The 15,557-nt window shown below is 63.5% G+C and overlaps 1 protein-coding gene across 1 annotated transcript; it reads right to left on the reverse strand.

Annotated features, from left to right (window-relative positions):
• Window positions 1-1,150: 1,150 nt before the first annotated feature.
• On the reverse strand, window positions 1,151-10,882 carry TBKBP1 (TBK1 binding protein 1). Its single transcript, XM_057411232.1, has 10 exons — window positions 10,806-10,882; window positions 9,048-9,276; window positions 8,851-8,973; window positions 8,672-8,776; window positions 8,101-8,254; window positions 7,854-8,014; window positions 7,715-7,764; window positions 3,962-4,080; window positions 2,542-3,287; window positions 1,151-1,767 (listed from the first exon to the last, which is right to left on the reverse strand). Exons 2-10 carry the CDS (start codon window positions 9,267-9,269, stop codon window positions 1,639-1,641), a joined length of 1,809 nt encoding a protein of 602 aa, XP_057267215.1. The 5' UTR covers window positions 9,270-9,276; window positions 10,806-10,882; the 3' UTR covers window positions 1,151-1,638.
• Between the last annotated feature and the right edge of the window lie 4,675 nt (window positions 10,883-15,557).

Below are 15,557 nucleotides of genomic sequence, written 5' to 3' on the forward strand. Positions count from 1 at the left end.
GGGCCTGTATCTCCTTCACACCATCGCCCTGCAGGCACCGTGCTGCAGCGAGCTGGGAACCGAGCCTGCACCCAGCTCAGGGAGCAGGGACCGAGCCCCTGACACCCTCTGCAGCCTCCCCCCAGGGGCAGAGGGGCTGGAGAATGGTCACAACTCATCACATGGATGCTCCCTACCAGAGCCAGGGGCAGGGAGCTGCGGTTTCCCATCAGCAGCTGAGTTTAAGGGAGTCTCATTGCACCCGCATCCCCAGTGGGTGCAAAACCAGCCAGGAACACCCCCCACACACACACCCCACCACCCCCCGAACCTCAGGCACAGGCAGGGATGCTGTAGGCCCTACAATAACACAAAGGAGTGGATCCAGCAGTGCTGATGGTGCAGTGGTACCCACAGGATGAGGGATAGGGCTTCCCTGTGCATAGGACAGACCCTTCCCACAGGCTAACCAGGATGATCCCATCCCAGCCATCACCCCCACCTGGACCCTGAGCCCTGTGGGGTGCCCCCCATCTTTGCACCTTTAGGAGAAGCATCGGCCCTAATGACGCTGATGCAAGCAGGTGATGGAGGCGTGAAGCCCAATAGCCCCAGTGCCACCATCCTGGCATCTGTCCCCCACCCTATCCCCATCGCTGAGTGGCACCCATACCTCAGCCCCCCCATTCTGCCCCATGGGACCCAAAGAGAGGAGACAGCTTCAGCCCCTCCACGGCATTTTGGGCACTGGAAAGGGTTTATTGGAGTTGGTGGCACTGGGGACGTGGGTCCCTTTCCCCAGGGGTCCCGGTGCAGTGGAGGGGGGCTGCACCCAGCCGAGACCCCAGTGGTGCATGGGGAGGGTATGGGTAGGGGGGGACATGCAGCGTGGAGCAGCTCGGCTGGGGGGGATGGCGCTGTGGACCCCCCCAAACCCGGCAGCTTTGAGGTAGATTGAACGTGGGGGGATAAGGGGGGACGGGGTGGGGGGGACTTAGGGTCAGCAGCACCCCTGGGCTAAAGCGGGGGGGGGCTGGTGGGGTGGGGGGTGCGTGGTCCCCACACTGGGGGGTGTCACGGTCAGGGAGAGCCCCCAGAGCCCAGTGTAGTGGTGGTGGGGGGGTCCATGCTGCACCTTGGGGCTTGATTCTCAGCATCATTGTGGGGAGAAATGGGGAGGAAGGGGGGGCTTTTAATGGGAAAGATGCTTGAACCAGTGAGATGAGGTGAGGGGGACCAAGAAAAAGCAGCTGCCCCCCACCTCGTGCCCCCCAAACCCAACTTTGACCCGGGGAAAGGACAGCCCTTCACCTGCTTCCTGGGGGCCAGATCCAGGACCTGGCCCCTCGAATCCTCCCTGAGATCAAGCAGCAGCACCCAAGGGTGCAGATGACACCCAAGGATGCAGTCGGGTCCCCTCGGGATGGCGTTATCCTGCTGCCCCGACTCGAGCATCCGGACCCGGCGTGGATGCAGGGATGGGGCGAGGCGGGAGCAAAGGAGCCCCCCCTTATGGAGGGCGGGTGGGCTCCGGGGTTGGGGGGTCTCAGTCTTTGTGTAGCTACTGAAGACTTGGAGGTATTTGGGGAGCCGTGTCGCTCCTCGTGTGTTTTCATGCAGCATCCAAAGGTCGGGGAGCAGGGGCTGGGGGGGGAAGGCTCAGATCTTGCTGTTCTCGAGGTGCGAGTCGATGTGCTTCACCAGGGCATCGTCCGGGTAGCCGATGGGGAAGGTGAGCTGGCACAGCGGGCAGCTCCGCACCTCCGAGTCCACCGTCTCCAGCAGCAGCTGTGGGGCAGAGCGAGGTGTTGAGCACGGCCTGCTCCCCATGGGGTTAGACGGGGTTGGGGTGGAAGCTCCAACCCTTGCCACAGGCAGGGACCCCTTCCACTGGAGCAGCTTGCTCCAAGCCCCTGTGCCCAGCCTGGCCTTGAGCACTGCCAGGGATGGGGCAGCCACAGCTTCTCTGGGCACCCTGTGCCAGCGCCTCAGCACCCTCACAGTGAAGAACTTCCTCCTTATCTCCAGCCTGAACTTGCCCCGTTTCAGTTTGAACCCATCACCCCTTGTCCTGTCACTGCAGTCCCTAATGAAGAGTCCCTCCCCAGCATCCCTGTAGCCCCCCTCAGATACTGGAAGCTGCTCAGAGGTCTCCACGCAGCTTCTCTTCTCCAGGCTGAACAGCCCCAATGTTCTCAGCCTGGCTCCATACGGGAGCTGCTCCAGCCCCTGCTCATCCTCATGGCCTCCTCTGGCCTTGCTCCAACAGCTCCAAGTCCTGATGTTGAGGACCCCAGAACTGCACACAGTGAGGTCTCACGAGAGCAGAGGGGGCAGGATCACCTCCCTGGACCCCCTGGTTATGCTCCTTTAGATGCAGCCCAGGATATGGTTGGTTTCTGCCACTGCTTCCATATCCCCCCAGCTCCTCTCCAACACCCGCTGCTGGGTGCGGAAATAGGGAAACCGAGGCGCTCCATGCAGCAACCACCCTGCCTGCACATCAATGGGGTTCCTTTGCCCCCACCACCTCATCCCGGGGTGCTGGGGGTCCCCACTTACGTTAATGGAGGGCCAGGACTGAGCGTGCTCTGCCCGGGCGTAGGCAGCAGCCGTCCGGTGCGCGGCGTCGGCATCGGGGCTGGGGAAGCCGGCACAGAAGGATGCGCAGCGAATGGCCCCGGCCTCGGGGCTGGGCGGGCTTGGGAGCGCCCAATCCTCCTCATCCGATGACTGCTTCTCGAAGCGGACGTGCTCCTCGAAGGGCTCATGGGCGCTCAGGGGGGCCCCGGCACCCCCCAAGTACACCTCGCCATAGGGTCGGTGCTTGGGGAGCGTCGAGGCTTCGGGCTGGAGCCAGAGCGAGCGGCTCTGCTGGTACAGAGCCACGTTGCTCACCTCCGAGTAGCTCCGGCGGCCCTGGAAGCCGGCCTTGATGTGCCGGCTGGAGGGTTTGGCGTAGCCCAGCTCCATCCTGTCTCCGGGCAGGCGGTGCGGTGATGCTGAAGCCGGTGATGGGCACGGTGGCGGCACCGGGGACCGGCGCTGCTGGGCAGGGGATTGGCTGGACGGGGGCACCGGGGACCGGCGCTGCTGAGCAGGGGACTGGCAGGGGCCGGGGGCTGGCGAGCGGCGCTGCTGGGCCGGGGACTGGCTGGGGGGACCCGGCGAGCGCCGCTGCCGTGCGGGGGATTGGCACTGGGGTGCGGGAGGGCGCCCCGGAGGGGCGGGCGAGGGGCACTGCGGGGCGGGCGAGCGGCGCTGTGGGGCTGGGGAATGGCACTGGGATAGCGGGGAGTGGCGCTGGCCTGCAGGGAGGGGGGGAGAGCAGAGAAAACAGCCCCGGGTCAGGATGGAGGCGAGGAAAGCGTCCCATGTCCCCCGTGTGCATTCGGGATGGATGGATAGGGGATGTGGCCGTGGGGACCCCCGGCGGGAGGGCTGCTCCGTGGGGTGGATGGTCCCAGGGATAGAATCATGGGATCAAGCAGGTTGGAAAAGCCCTTTAAGCTCATCCAGTCCAACCAGCACTGCCAAGGCCACCACTAACCCATGGCACTGAGGGCCTCGTCTGCACGGTGTGTGAACGCTTGCAGGGACGGTGACTCCAGCCCTGCCCTGAGCAGCCTGTTCCAATGCCTGAGCACCCTTTGGGGAAGGAATTGTTCCCAATATCCAACGCTAATAAAATAGCTTGCGTTGGAAGGGACCTTCAAAGCTCATCAAATCCGACCCCCCCCCCCTGCAATGAGCCAGGAACACGTTCAACAAGACCAGGTTGCTCGGATGGTCTCGGAGATGGATGCTCTTGGGGAGGGATGGTCCAGGGAGGGCTGCTCCCCAGGATGAACACATGCAAGAGCTCATCACCAGCCTGATGACAAGGGCATCCAGCATGGTCTCCCCATTATTTGCCCCCCCCCCCCCCCAGCCCTGCCTGGCTATGGGGTCCAGCCCCCAGTGTGTGTCCCCCCCCCCTTACCACCATTGAGGCTCTTCTCCTGCAGCAGGGCGCGGAGGATCTGGCTCTGCAGGGAGCTGAGGTTCCGCAGGCGGCACAGCTCCTCCGTCAGCTCCGTGTAGGCCAGCGCCAGGTTCACCCTGCGGCGAGGACGAAGCATCACTGAGGGCGAAGCAGCCCCTGGCTCCCCATGGTGGTGGTTGGGGGGGGGCACCCGGAACCCGCGTTCGGGTTTGTCCCTCAGAAGGGGAAAGCTGTGGCCGTGCATCGAGTGCAACCGGAGGGACGTGGGAGCCGGGCCCCCCCCCCCCCCCCGTGCCGCTTGCGGGGGCCCTGACAGAGGCATTAAATCCTTCCCCAAGTTGGGTGTCACTTCTCAAAGCCGCGTTCTCTGCGGTGATGCGAAGGCCCCGCGGGCCGGGGGGGCTCAGAGCATCCGCACCGAGGGGAGAACTGAGCTGTTGTGACACCCCCCGGACCCGGGAGATGCTGCTTGTAACAGCAGCTGACAGGTCTACCCCTGCCCCCCCCCCCCCCCCCCCCCGGCATCGCACTTTGGGGGGGGGGGAAGAGGAAAAAGAAAAGAAGAAAAAGAAAATTAGAAAAAGAAGAAAAGGGAAAGAAGAAAAAGGAAATGGAAATAAAATCAGTCAGAAAATAAGGGGAAAAAAGAAAGAAAAAAAGGAGCAAAACAGAAAAAAGAAGAAAAAAATGTAGAAAAAAGGAGAAAAAAGAAAATAAATTGAAAAGATAAAAAGAAAAAGAAATAAGAAGAAAGAAGAAAAATAGTTATAGAAAAGAAAAAAGAAAAAGAAAAGAAGCAAAAGAGAAAGAAGAAAAAAGAAGAAAAAAAGAAAAATGGAGACAAAAAAGAAGAAAAAAGATAACGAAAAAAAAGATAAAGGAAAAGGAAAAAGTAAGAAGAAAAAAAGAAAAATAATTATAAAAAAGAAAAAAGGAAAAGGAAAAAGAAGAAAAAAAAGGAGAGAAATAGAAGAAAAAAGAAAAAAAAAAGAGAGAAAGAGAAAACAGACCCAGAGAAAGGAAGAAAACCAAAAGCAAAGGGGAACGAGGGAGCTGTGTCCTGAGCCGGGTCCCCACTGACCCCAGACCCCCCCCCCAACCAGCACCTCTGCCTGCTCCCACCTCTCGTGCCTCAGTTTCCCCCCTGCTGCCCATCGTGGGCACCGGGCTCTGAGCCAGGGCCCTGCTGCAGAGGCTGTGGCTGCTCCCCACAGCAGGGGGGGGTCCCATCTCCCCCAGCCCCACGGTTGGGTTTGTGTCCCCCCCCAGCTCCCCTCCCTGCTGAGGCGCAGAGAGGAAGCACCAAAACCGCAGTGCTGGGGTGGAGGAGTAAGAGATGCTGGGGGGGGGGGGGTGTGTGTTGGTGTGAGCACCCCCCCCAGCCCCTCACCCTCCGAAAGCAGGGACCTGTCCCATAACCCCCCCCTCCCAGCCAAGGGGGTCCACGAGGGGTTTTGGGTGGTTTAAAGCCAGCAGAGGGGAGCTTGGGGGGGGTCTCGGTGTCGTTCGTGTCCGCCCGTCCCCCCCCCCCCCCCCCAAAGGCGCTGTTTCAAGGCAAACTGCGGGTTTGATACGCAAGTGCAGATAAGCCGTGAGAACAAAAGAGCCACCGGAACGAGCATCGTTGCTCCGGTGGGAACGGCTGGATCCCATGGGACCGCCGGGGTCCATGGCACCACAGCCGTGTCCATTCCCCCCCCCCATCACCCAGCCAGAGATGGCTGGGACCACCAAAGTGGGGGGCTGAGGATAAGCGGGGCACTGGGGTGCAATTGTGCTCCCCCCCCTCAAAGCACCAGGAAGGGGGAGAAGAACTTGGGGGTGACCTCAAGAGAGTCCTGCCTGGTAAATAAGAAGTGGGGGAAGACTGGAATACAAGCAGGAACGGCAGATGTAGGTGCTACCAAGGAGCTGGGGGGGCCCTGGCATGACCCTAGAAGCTGCTTGGCACCCCCCCCTTTAGGGTTGGGGAGCAGGGGATGGGGATGTCTCAGCTCAGCACCATTGGCAAAGGAGGTGCTGAGCACCATGGCACCTTTGGCAAAAGCACCAGCATCATTAAACCCCATAAAACCCCACCAAACCGGTGTCAGGAACGGGGATGAGGGTAAGGGTCCGACCCGCCTGCACCCATCACCCCCAGCACTCAGCACTGCATCCCCCTGGGTATCAGTAACCTGGGGCTCCATCCTGCAAAGCATCCCCTGCTGCTGCAGCACCTCAAAAAGACACCCCCCCAAAAAAAAAGTGCAAAACTATGGAAAAAAAAAACCCAAAACAACCCCAAAAAGAGGGGCTGAGGGACCCCCGCCCCGCTCGGCGCGCTGAGTAATTCAGCAAAAGCCACCCAGAAAAGTCACCCGGAGATGGAAAGCGCCGATAAAGCGTTTTTCACACCCAAAAAAGAAGCGGTGAGGAGGAGCGGGTTACAAAAAGGAGCCGTATTTACAAGAAAACACCAGGCTGCGGAGGGAAAGGCAGTGCCCGGGGAGGAGGGAAGGTGCCCCCCGGCTTAGGGGTGCCGGGCACGGGGCTCCCCGTGCCTCAGTTTCCCCACACTGAGGAGGGGAAGTGAGGCTGAAAAGCGAGGTGGGTTTGGGAGGTGTTAAGGGGCGCGTTGGGAGTTTTAGCTGCTGGTGGGGGCGGCCGATGGGGTGGGATGGGGAGCATGGGATGAGGGAGTGTGGGAGAGCCCAGCGGTCCCGGCTGGGAAAGAAAGTGAATGAAGGGGAGAAACGAGCAGAGGGGGAACGGGGGACACCCGTGGGGTGTGCGGCACAGACGGGGCTGCAGCGCGGATGCGTCGGTGCCCGCAGCGCCCTGAGCCCCGGGGGAAGACAAGAAACGGCGACGGCATCCGACATGTAGGGAAAAAGGAGGGGGGGGGACGGGACACCCCCTGCACAGACCCCAAAACACCCAGCCCCGGCCCCGCGCGTCAGCTTGGATGTGTCCACAGCCAGGGTGTGAAGTCCCGCTCCTGCATCCCAGCCCATAGCGGGATAACGGGAACGCCGCCTCGGTGCACACGTTATGGGCGGCTGCTGTCAGGGAATGTCCCCGAACCGGAGCTGCTGGGGAGAGTTACGGGGTCCAGCCATGGGCAACAGCCCTGGTTCAGCCTTGCCACATCAATCGTCCCCGCGTTTGGGGGTATCTTTACCCAAACCCCCCGTTCCGAGGTGTTCAGTCCCTGTCCCAGCACCGGGGTTTGCCCTGATGGAGCTCCAGGAGCTCATGGATGCAGCGAGGAGGGGACCAGGATGCGGCATGAGGACCAGAGAGGAAGGATGCCCAGCACCACCATGGCTCCGCACCCGGGTACCAGCGCAAAAAGGAGCATGCCAGCAGGGATTGGTGCAGGGGACGGTGGCTCCGAGGAGCCCGGGCATGCTCCTGGTGCGGTGTCCTGCAGCCATGGATGCATGGCACGGGTGGCACGGCGCGGTGCTGTGCGGTGACGGCTGCTCTGCGGCAGCCGCAAGCCATCAGTGCCCTCTGGAGGCAGCAGCACAGGCACCGAGCCGGTGCCACTCAGTTCAACCCCAAACTCCCGAGGTGCAGAGGGTGCTTTTGGGGTGCTGGATCCCCCCCCTTCCCCCGCAACACTTCAATATGGGGAAGCCCCCAGGGGTCCTGTCCCCTCCGGGACACGCTGGGTGTAAAGCAGAGTCCTAAATGCCACCAAACCCTCCCTGCCGAGGTGGGGACCCCCCCCCATTGCATCCCAGCTCTCACCCCAATACTTACTGGTCGTCGCCCACCTTCTTCACCCAGGCCATGTCCCGCTCTGACTGGTCCTGGGGGGAGAGCAGACATCCCGTTGGCACCCGGACCCACATCCATAGGGCCGGGGGTTGGTCCCACACGACCGGTCCCTGCTCCGAACCTGCTCCCTCGTGTCCTGCAGGTGCTTCAGCTCCGCCTGCAGCCGCTCGCACTCGGCCTTGAGATGCTCCTCACGGTGCTGGGCCCGTTGGGTCTCCTGGCGCGCTGCTTCCAGCTCAGCTTCCAGCCCCCGGCTCTGCCAGCCCCCGGCACGCTCCAGCACTGCGGGCAGGGCACTGCTCAGCACGGGCACGGAGCCCTGGGGGGGGGCTCGGGGGGTCCCGGGTGTATGTGGGGGGGTGTCTCACCATGGGTCAGGCTGGGGTTGGGGTGCAGGGTGATGAAAGGCACCTCCTGTCCCGGTATCGGGGTGCTGAGCCCCGGGAAGGTGCTGCCGTCGCGCTGCCGTAGCTGCTGCTCCAGGCTCCGGATGCGGCTCAGGTGAGTGTCCACCAGCGCCCGCTGCATGGGGAGGGGGAGAGGGATGAAACCCCCCCCCCAGCACTGCACCCATCCCAGGGGCCATCCTGTCCCCACACCATGGCAGACCCAGAGCTCAGGGTCCCCATGGAGCTGGTGGGTGGCGTGTCCCTAGGATGTGGCCAGCCCCCCTGGTGCTGGATGGGATGCGGGATGCTGGGGATGCCCACAACAGGGGCACCACAGTGGGGCTGGGAGCATCCCTTGGCAGGGACATGAATAAACCCAAGCAAAGTGCATCACTAAACCCCCAATGTGGCCATAATGGGGGTGAGCAACCACAGCCCCCCCAGCCCTGCACCCCACCGAGACCTGCTGGTGGCACCACCAGCATCCCTATGGGATCTGCCCAGCCGGTGCCATGGGGAGGGGACACGGATGTGTCCCAGCAGCACACACCATCTCTCCCAGCTCCGTCTCCAGGTCAGCCTTCTCCACGCACAGCTTCTCATAGGCCTGGATCATCTCCTCCAGCTGCTCCTCACGCTCTTTGCTCTTCTGCAGCTGCGGAAAGAGGGGAAGCCATGGGTTGGGGGGCAGCTCGGGGACCCCCCCCTTTGTCCCCCAGCCCCATTCACCTCGTGCTGAAACTGGTTGAGCTGCTGCTGCAGCGACGCCTTCTCGCTCTTGAGCAGCGACGTCTCCTTGGCCTCGTAGAGGGAGAAGATGTGTTCCTCACCGAACTCCCCGATCAGCGGGTACTGCAGCCATGGGGCAGGGCGTCAGCGGGGACCCCCCGGTCCCCAGCCCACCCTGAGCCCCCCGTGCCCCTCACCTTGACCTCGTACATCTTGAGCCGGCGCTTGAGCGTGGAGTTCTCCCTCTCCAGCCCCGTCAGCCGGTTCTTGATGTCGTCGTAGGCGGTGATGAGGGCGAAGTGGGAGGCTGAGCACATCTCGCCCGAGAGGTCGGTGTTGGGGCTGTCGAGCCAGTCCTCGTCCTGCCCCAGCGCGTCCTGCGTCAGGATGCTGATGTCGTCCTCGAACATGGAGTCCATGTCCTGCCTGGGGTGGGATGGGTGGACAGAGAGATGGCTGCTGGTGACCCCATGGCAGGGGTGGGTATGGATGGGAGCAGCACAAAGCCCCCAGAGAAAGGCTGGGCTGTGGGGACACCGGATGCTCGAGCCCAGCCGGGTCCTGCCGATGGCTCCGGTTGGATATAAGGAGGAAGCTCTTCCCTGTGAGGGTGCTGAGGCGCTGGCACAGGGTGCCCAGAGAAGCTGTGGCTGCCCCATCCCTGGCAGTGTTCAAGGACACAGGGGCTTGGAGCAAGTTGCTCCAGTGGAAGGGGTCCCTGCCTGGACCTGGATGAGCTTTAAGGTCCCTTCCAACCCAAACCATTCCATGGTTCTATGGAGCGGGGCTCACAAGGAGCTCAACCTCTCCCATCGGCCAAGGGGGATGGACGAAGGTTGGGCCTGGAAGCCGCCACCAGCACCGGCTCCAAGCCCGCAGCATCCCTTGGGGATGGGACAAGGAGCGGGGGGGGCTGTATCCCGGCATCCCCTGCAGGAGGAAGCATCAGGAAAAGCGGGAGCCGGGGCAGCAGGGAGCACCCCCAGCCTGGCACCGGGGGGGGACGCGGTGACTTTCCCGCATCCCCCTGGGAGCAAGCACCAGGAATAGCACCGGGAGCCGGCTCCTCCCGCCCCGTGCCCCGCACGCGAGCTGCTTCCCGTGCTCCCACGCCTCGGCGGCAGCAGCCTCTGCTGTGCCCTATATACCGGGAGGCCCCGCCAGCCTCCCCCCACAGCTCCAGAGCTGGAACTGGGGACCCGATCCTGCCCATGCGTCCCTGGCCGAGGATCCTGGATGGTGCCCGAGGGGGGGGGATGAGACCCTGCAGGATGTGTCCCGGGGTGCTTGAGGCTCTGCAAAGCGGCTGCCACCGGCTCCGCTGTGGCTCCTTGGGTGTTTGATGGGGGATATGGGCGCCATGAGTGCGAGCCCCAGCACCGGACCCCTGTGCTGATGGGCACCCCATGGGCACCGCGGTTGCTGCTGCTCAGGCGCGGCCTCGCCGGCTCAGCCGTCACCACACAAATAATTCATAGCAGAAAGGCGGGCGAGGGAGGTGACATCCGCAGGGTGATGGGGGGGGGGGGGACAGCCCGGCCCTGCTCTGCCCCAGGAGAGGGGGACACAGACCTCCCCCCCATTGCCCTACAGCCGGTGCTGGGCAGTCAGAGCCTCCAGTGGGGCAAGGAAACAGAGACACCGGCTCCATGCCCTCTTGTGAGGGCCTTAAATCCACACCGAAGTGGACCCCAGGGAGGGCACCATCATCACCCCCTTGGGGAAACTGAGGCAGCCAAGAGGAGCTTCCCCAAGCCCTTGGGGACCCCTCAATGCAAGACCCCATGAGTAGGGTCCGTGGCTACCCAGACCCCTGCTTGGGGGCTGGCTGGGGACGGGACCCCCTCCCTTCCTCCCTACCCACAGGGCCCGGCAGCAGCTCTGCACCCACAGCCTGGCCCGGTCCCGTGCCTCAGTTTCCCCCCTCCCTCGCCGTGTCCCACCGTGACTCGTGCCTGGCAGCGGGCCCCGGGTGCGGGGCGAAGCGGTGCGGGCTGGGCAGGGCTGCGGCGCGGCCACGCGTGTCCCAGGCGTCAGCGGGGAGCAGGGAGAGGGGCAGCGGAGCGCGGCGGCTCCGTCATGAGGCTCCAGGGGCAACGGCGACGGTCCCCGCGGCACCGCGCTGGCTGCGATGATGCTCCCTGCACGGTCCCAGCGGTCGCTCCCTTCTCGAGGCCTACAAATACCTTGAACGAGAGAGGAAACGGGGCTGCAGCTCCCCGGGATGCTGAAAGAGGAGGGGGGGGATGGAGGCAACGGTGATGGGCGCTGGTTGTGCCGGGCAGCGGGTGGTTGGCACCCAGGTGGCATTAGGGGGATCGGCACCGTGTCCTCAACACAGCCGCACTCTGGGGGTCTGTGAGGACCGAGCTCCAGCCCCGGAACCGGGCCAAGCCCCCTCCTCATTGCTGGGGGGGGGTGTGGGGGGTAGGATCGGGGGTGCGATGCCACCGCCATGGCCCCGAGTGAGCGCAGACGGGCTGCGAAGCGGCGTGCAAAGGGGGCCGGGACCGCGGTGCCCGACCCCGGCAGCCCGGGGGGGGTCAGCCCGGGCGTGGGTCCCGGGCACCGGATGGCGGGGGAAAGGGGAGGGGTTTGGCCTGCGGCGGCCCCGGTGCCTCGGAGAGACCCGGCCCGGGGCTGCGCACCCGCTCCGGAGCCCAGCCCGGGGGTCGTCAGGCGGGGACCAGGACCGGAGGTGCAGGAGGGGCCCGGGATGGAGCCAGGGATGGAGGCGGGATGGAGCCGGGGACGGAACTGGGATGAATCCGAAGATTGAACCGGGATGGAGAGGGGGATGGAACCGGGATGGAGCCAGGGATGGAGCAGGGATGGAGCCAGGGATGGAGCAGGGATGGAGCCGGGGATGAAACCGGGATGGAGCCGGGACGGAGCCTGATGGGCGATGGGTCTGGGGGCGCGATGGGGCGGGGGGAGGCGGGTCCGGGTGTGGCGGTGTCGGTCCTGTTCCCCGGCCCGGTTTCCCCCCCGCCGGCCCCGGCCCAGGCCCCGCACTCACCGGCGATGCGATGCGATGCGATGCGATGCGATGATGCTGCGGCGGCGGCGGCCGCCGGGATGCGGCTCGGTCCCCGCCCCGGCGGGTCTCGGTGCCGGTCTCGGTGCCGGTGCCGGTCTCGCCCCCGCCTCAGCCCCGGCCGCCCGTTCCTTTCCGTTCCGCCGTTTCTTCCGCTCCGGAGACACCGAGAAACCACGTGGGCACCGGGCGGCCGCCAGCCCCTCCCCCCCTCCAACGCTCCGGTGCCGCCCCCCCCCCGTTTCCCCCTCCCGGGGCACCGCGGGTCTCCGGGGCGCTCCCAGCGTCCCCTCCCCCCCGGAGCCATCCCCCCCCCCTGCCCTGCCCCGGTGGGAGGACCCCGGACCCCCCCATTGCAACCGGGGCCACCCCCCCCTTCAACCCCCCCACCCCATCGGGGCTGTGTCCGGAGCCTGGGGGGGGCTTCAGCCCGGGGGGGGGGGGGGCAACGGCAGAGCCGAGCTGCAGGGATGCGCGGTGGGGGCTGGGCTCGGCTCCTTCCCCCCCCCCCCCCCCCCCCCGCTTTTCCAGGAGCGTTTTATTCCCTGGATTGTTCTCTCGGAGCCGCTTCCATTATGGAATTCCATTTTTCTCCCGTGGCTGCGCAGCGTTATTAATAGCTGCTCTCCTTTCGCCAGCGCTGCTGATGCCGGGGGCTCTACCGGCAAATCCCTGTGCTCCGGGGGGGGGGGGGGAACAGATCCTGGCACCCACAGGCCTGCATGGACAGACCCATGGCACTGCACCAGCATTCCTCAATGGAAGCCCCCGGTGGGAATCATCCCGGCCATGTGCCTCCATCACATGACAGCTCATGGAAAAGGTGTCAAAACCAGGCTTCACCCAGCCCCTGGTTCCCACTTGGGCACCCAAAAGAAGGGAAGAGCCCAGTTGAGGAGCTCTCATCCTAGATCCGGGTTCCTGGCATGGCTGTATCATCACTTGGATGGAGCCTGGGATGCTCCGGGAGAGCGCCGCAGTGATTCGGCACCAGCCCCCAGGCTGGCATTGCCGGGTACCACTCTCGGGATGCTCACATCTGGGGGCTGTGGAGCCCAGATGCAGCGCTGGAGGCTTCGGGAGGCCGATGGCAGCCGGGCACGGGGCCGTTCCCATTGGAGGTTTTGCCAGGGAATCGCCACCATTGGCTTTAGCGTGCGGCCGGGAGAAGAAAACAGCTCCTGGGGGGGTCACAGCGCGGGACTGAAAGGCACCATTGACCCCAGGGAGTCCCATGGGGCCGGGCAGGAGCCACGGGGCTGGAATGTGCTGCAAACACGGCTCCGGATGCAGCCCGGTGCCAGCTCCGGCCCTGCGGATCTGCTGCGAGTGCTTTGAGGCGCAAATGAAGGCTTCCATCAGGTTCCAAGGGAATTGGGAACGCGAGGCAGGAGCTGAGCTGGGGGACAGGGCCTGATGCCCCCCCCGAGGGGCTGCACGCAGGGCACGGGGTGCAGGCATTCACTGCGTGTGAGGGATGAGCCTTGCAGGCACAGGGTTGGCAGCGGAGAGGAGGGAGGCTGAGGAAGACTCTGGAGCAGGAGCAGTGATCCAAGCTCCTGTGGTTGTCTCTCATATAAGCCTGGTCCTGGCATTTGGGGTCCCCATTGCACCCCGATTGCCAGCGCAGCATCCGGGAGTGCAGCTATGAGCAGAGCAGGATTCAGCCCAGGCATCCCGCGGGATGCTCTGCTCTTCTCCTGAGGCTTCATAGAATCACAGACTGGTTTGGGCTGGAAGGGACCTTAAAGCTTCCTGGTGTTTCCAAGCATTTCTCTCCCACATTCCCACCTTTGCTCCATAATGGAATTCTTTATTCTAATGCATTTCCAGGGCAATGAGGTCTCAGCTGATCCGGTGCCTGTGATGGGGACTGATGGGGAGCAGAGGGAAGCAGGAGACTCCTCGGATAGCCTGTGTTACCTGGAGGCTGCAAGCTCCTTGGGTTCACACGAGGCCTGAGCCGTCCTAAAGCATCCATTGAACCCCAAAACATCACCTTCATCTTCCTCAGGGAGCATCTCTCGTTTGTCACCCTCCTTTACCAACGCTCAGGAGGAAGGAAGGAGCCTGTTGGGTCCTTCAAAGGCTTTACTTTGCCTGAGCCTTTGTTCAGTGCCTTCATGGCAGAGGATTTACTGGGTTATTACCGGTGCAGAACTCAGCCCTTTGGCAGGGGACACTTAAAATCCCCCCCGGTGACACCGGGCAGCGTTAACTGGGGCTGAGGTTTTCCCTTCCAGCCCCATCAGCTCCGGCTGCCTCCGAGATGAGGCCAAGCACTGAACTCACCCATTGCTTCCTGCTGCCAAACAGGGTCCCAGGTGGGACCACGGAGCTCCATTCCCCACAGATGTGGTCGTTCACAGCAGCTCTTCCATCTCTATGGGGAGAACCTCTGCTTGTTTCCCCTTTGACTGGAAGCATCGGCCAGGACCTGCACATCACACCCGGGCTCCCCAACAGCAGCAAGGGGAGGAGGATACAGGGGAGCGTGAGCAGGGAAAGCTGCATCCCGCAAGCAGAGAGCAGAAAGCTCTGTAAATCCCTGTGCCAGCGCCCGTTCCTGATGGCACAGCCCTTCTATACCTGTGCTGATCCCAGCTCCTCTGGGCTCCGGCTGGGGCAGGGAAAGCCCCACGTCCCTGCCAAGCGAGCCCATGCGAGTGATGCTTTCGGGATGCTCCTTTGGGACAACGGGGCTCCCAAGTAGCCAACACACGGAGCATCGCAGGAGAGGAGCTAAAGGAAGGTTCCCCTTGGCTCTGAAGCCCCAAGGCCACGCTGACGACCCTGTGCTGCCACCATAGGAAACCGCTTGCATTCAGCAAGCGCCAGCAGTGCCAGACAGCACCGGGGAGCTGCAGCAGCCCTTGCAGGAAGGCGCTGAGGCCACAGCATCACCTCTAGAGGCTAGAAATCAACTTGTGGGGCTTCCTTTCCCCTCCCCAAAGCTGCAGGAAATGGGGTCTTTTTTTTTTTCCCCTCCTCTCCCCATAGGGACACAGCGCTCCGGGGGCAGGGCTGGGGGATGCTCCTCACCTTCATCCCGTTCTGCTCCACGGATCCAACCCAGCATCGCAGCACCGGGCGGGCAGGGCCGCGCTGTCCCCGGGTGCCGGAGCGGGTGGCACATATGGCAGATGACACAGTGCTGTCACCTCAGCGAGAGGAAACGGGCGAGCGTCACTCATTGAGCGCGCACCCACTCAGTCTCCGCAAGCTAAAGGATGCTGCTGCCAGCGGGAGACGCGGCGGGAGCTGGGAAGATGAAGCAGCAAAAATAAATCCCCCCCCCCCCCCTCCATCAGTAACAAAAATAAAGCGTTTTGGTTCAGGTTTTATTCATTTCGAAGGTAAATAAACCCATCTTCCCCCCCCATCCCCATCCCTTCGGCACGGGGGCCCTGCCAAGTGTTAGCATCCGGTGGGTGCAGGCGGTGCTGGTGCATCAGGGTGGGATGAAGGCTTTGCCATGGGGAGGCAGGAGTGGAGAAGCGCTGGTTCCTCCGCTACGGACAACTGATGGGTGGATAAACGGGAGTTAATAACGGAGGGGTTTGGAGCTGCGGATGCAGGGGGGGGGGTAAAGGGGGCTTTGAGAGATGGGGTTAGAGAGGGCAGGATGCAAAGTCTCACCCTGGGTGCTGAGGCGCTGGCACAGGGTGCT

The sequence above is a fragment of the Pezoporus wallicus genome, unplaced genomic scaffold, assembly GCF_028554395.1.
Source record: "Pezoporus wallicus isolate ANWC-B61680 ecotype Strahan unplaced genomic scaffold, APGP_CSIRO_Pwel_v1 contig_12109, whole genome shotgun sequence".
Taxonomy (NCBI): domain Eukaryota; kingdom Metazoa; phylum Chordata; class Aves; order Psittaciformes; family Psittacidae; genus Pezoporus; species Pezoporus wallicus.

Excerpts from the sequence above, each read along its gene's own strand:
- TBKBP1 (XM_057411232.1), bottom strand. The coding sequence starts at position 9,269 with ATGGACTCCATGTTCGAGGACGACATCAGCATCCTGACGCAGGACGCG. Across the intron at positions 8,974-9,047 it reads TCAAGATGTACGAGGTCAAG|TACCCGCTGATCGGGGAGTT; the intron begins GTGAGGGGCACG and ends CCATGGCTGCAG. Across the intron at positions 7,765-7,853 it reads TGCAGGACACGAGGGAGCAG|GACCAGTCAGAGCGGGACAT; the intron begins GTTCGGAGCAGG and ends CTCTCCCCCCAG.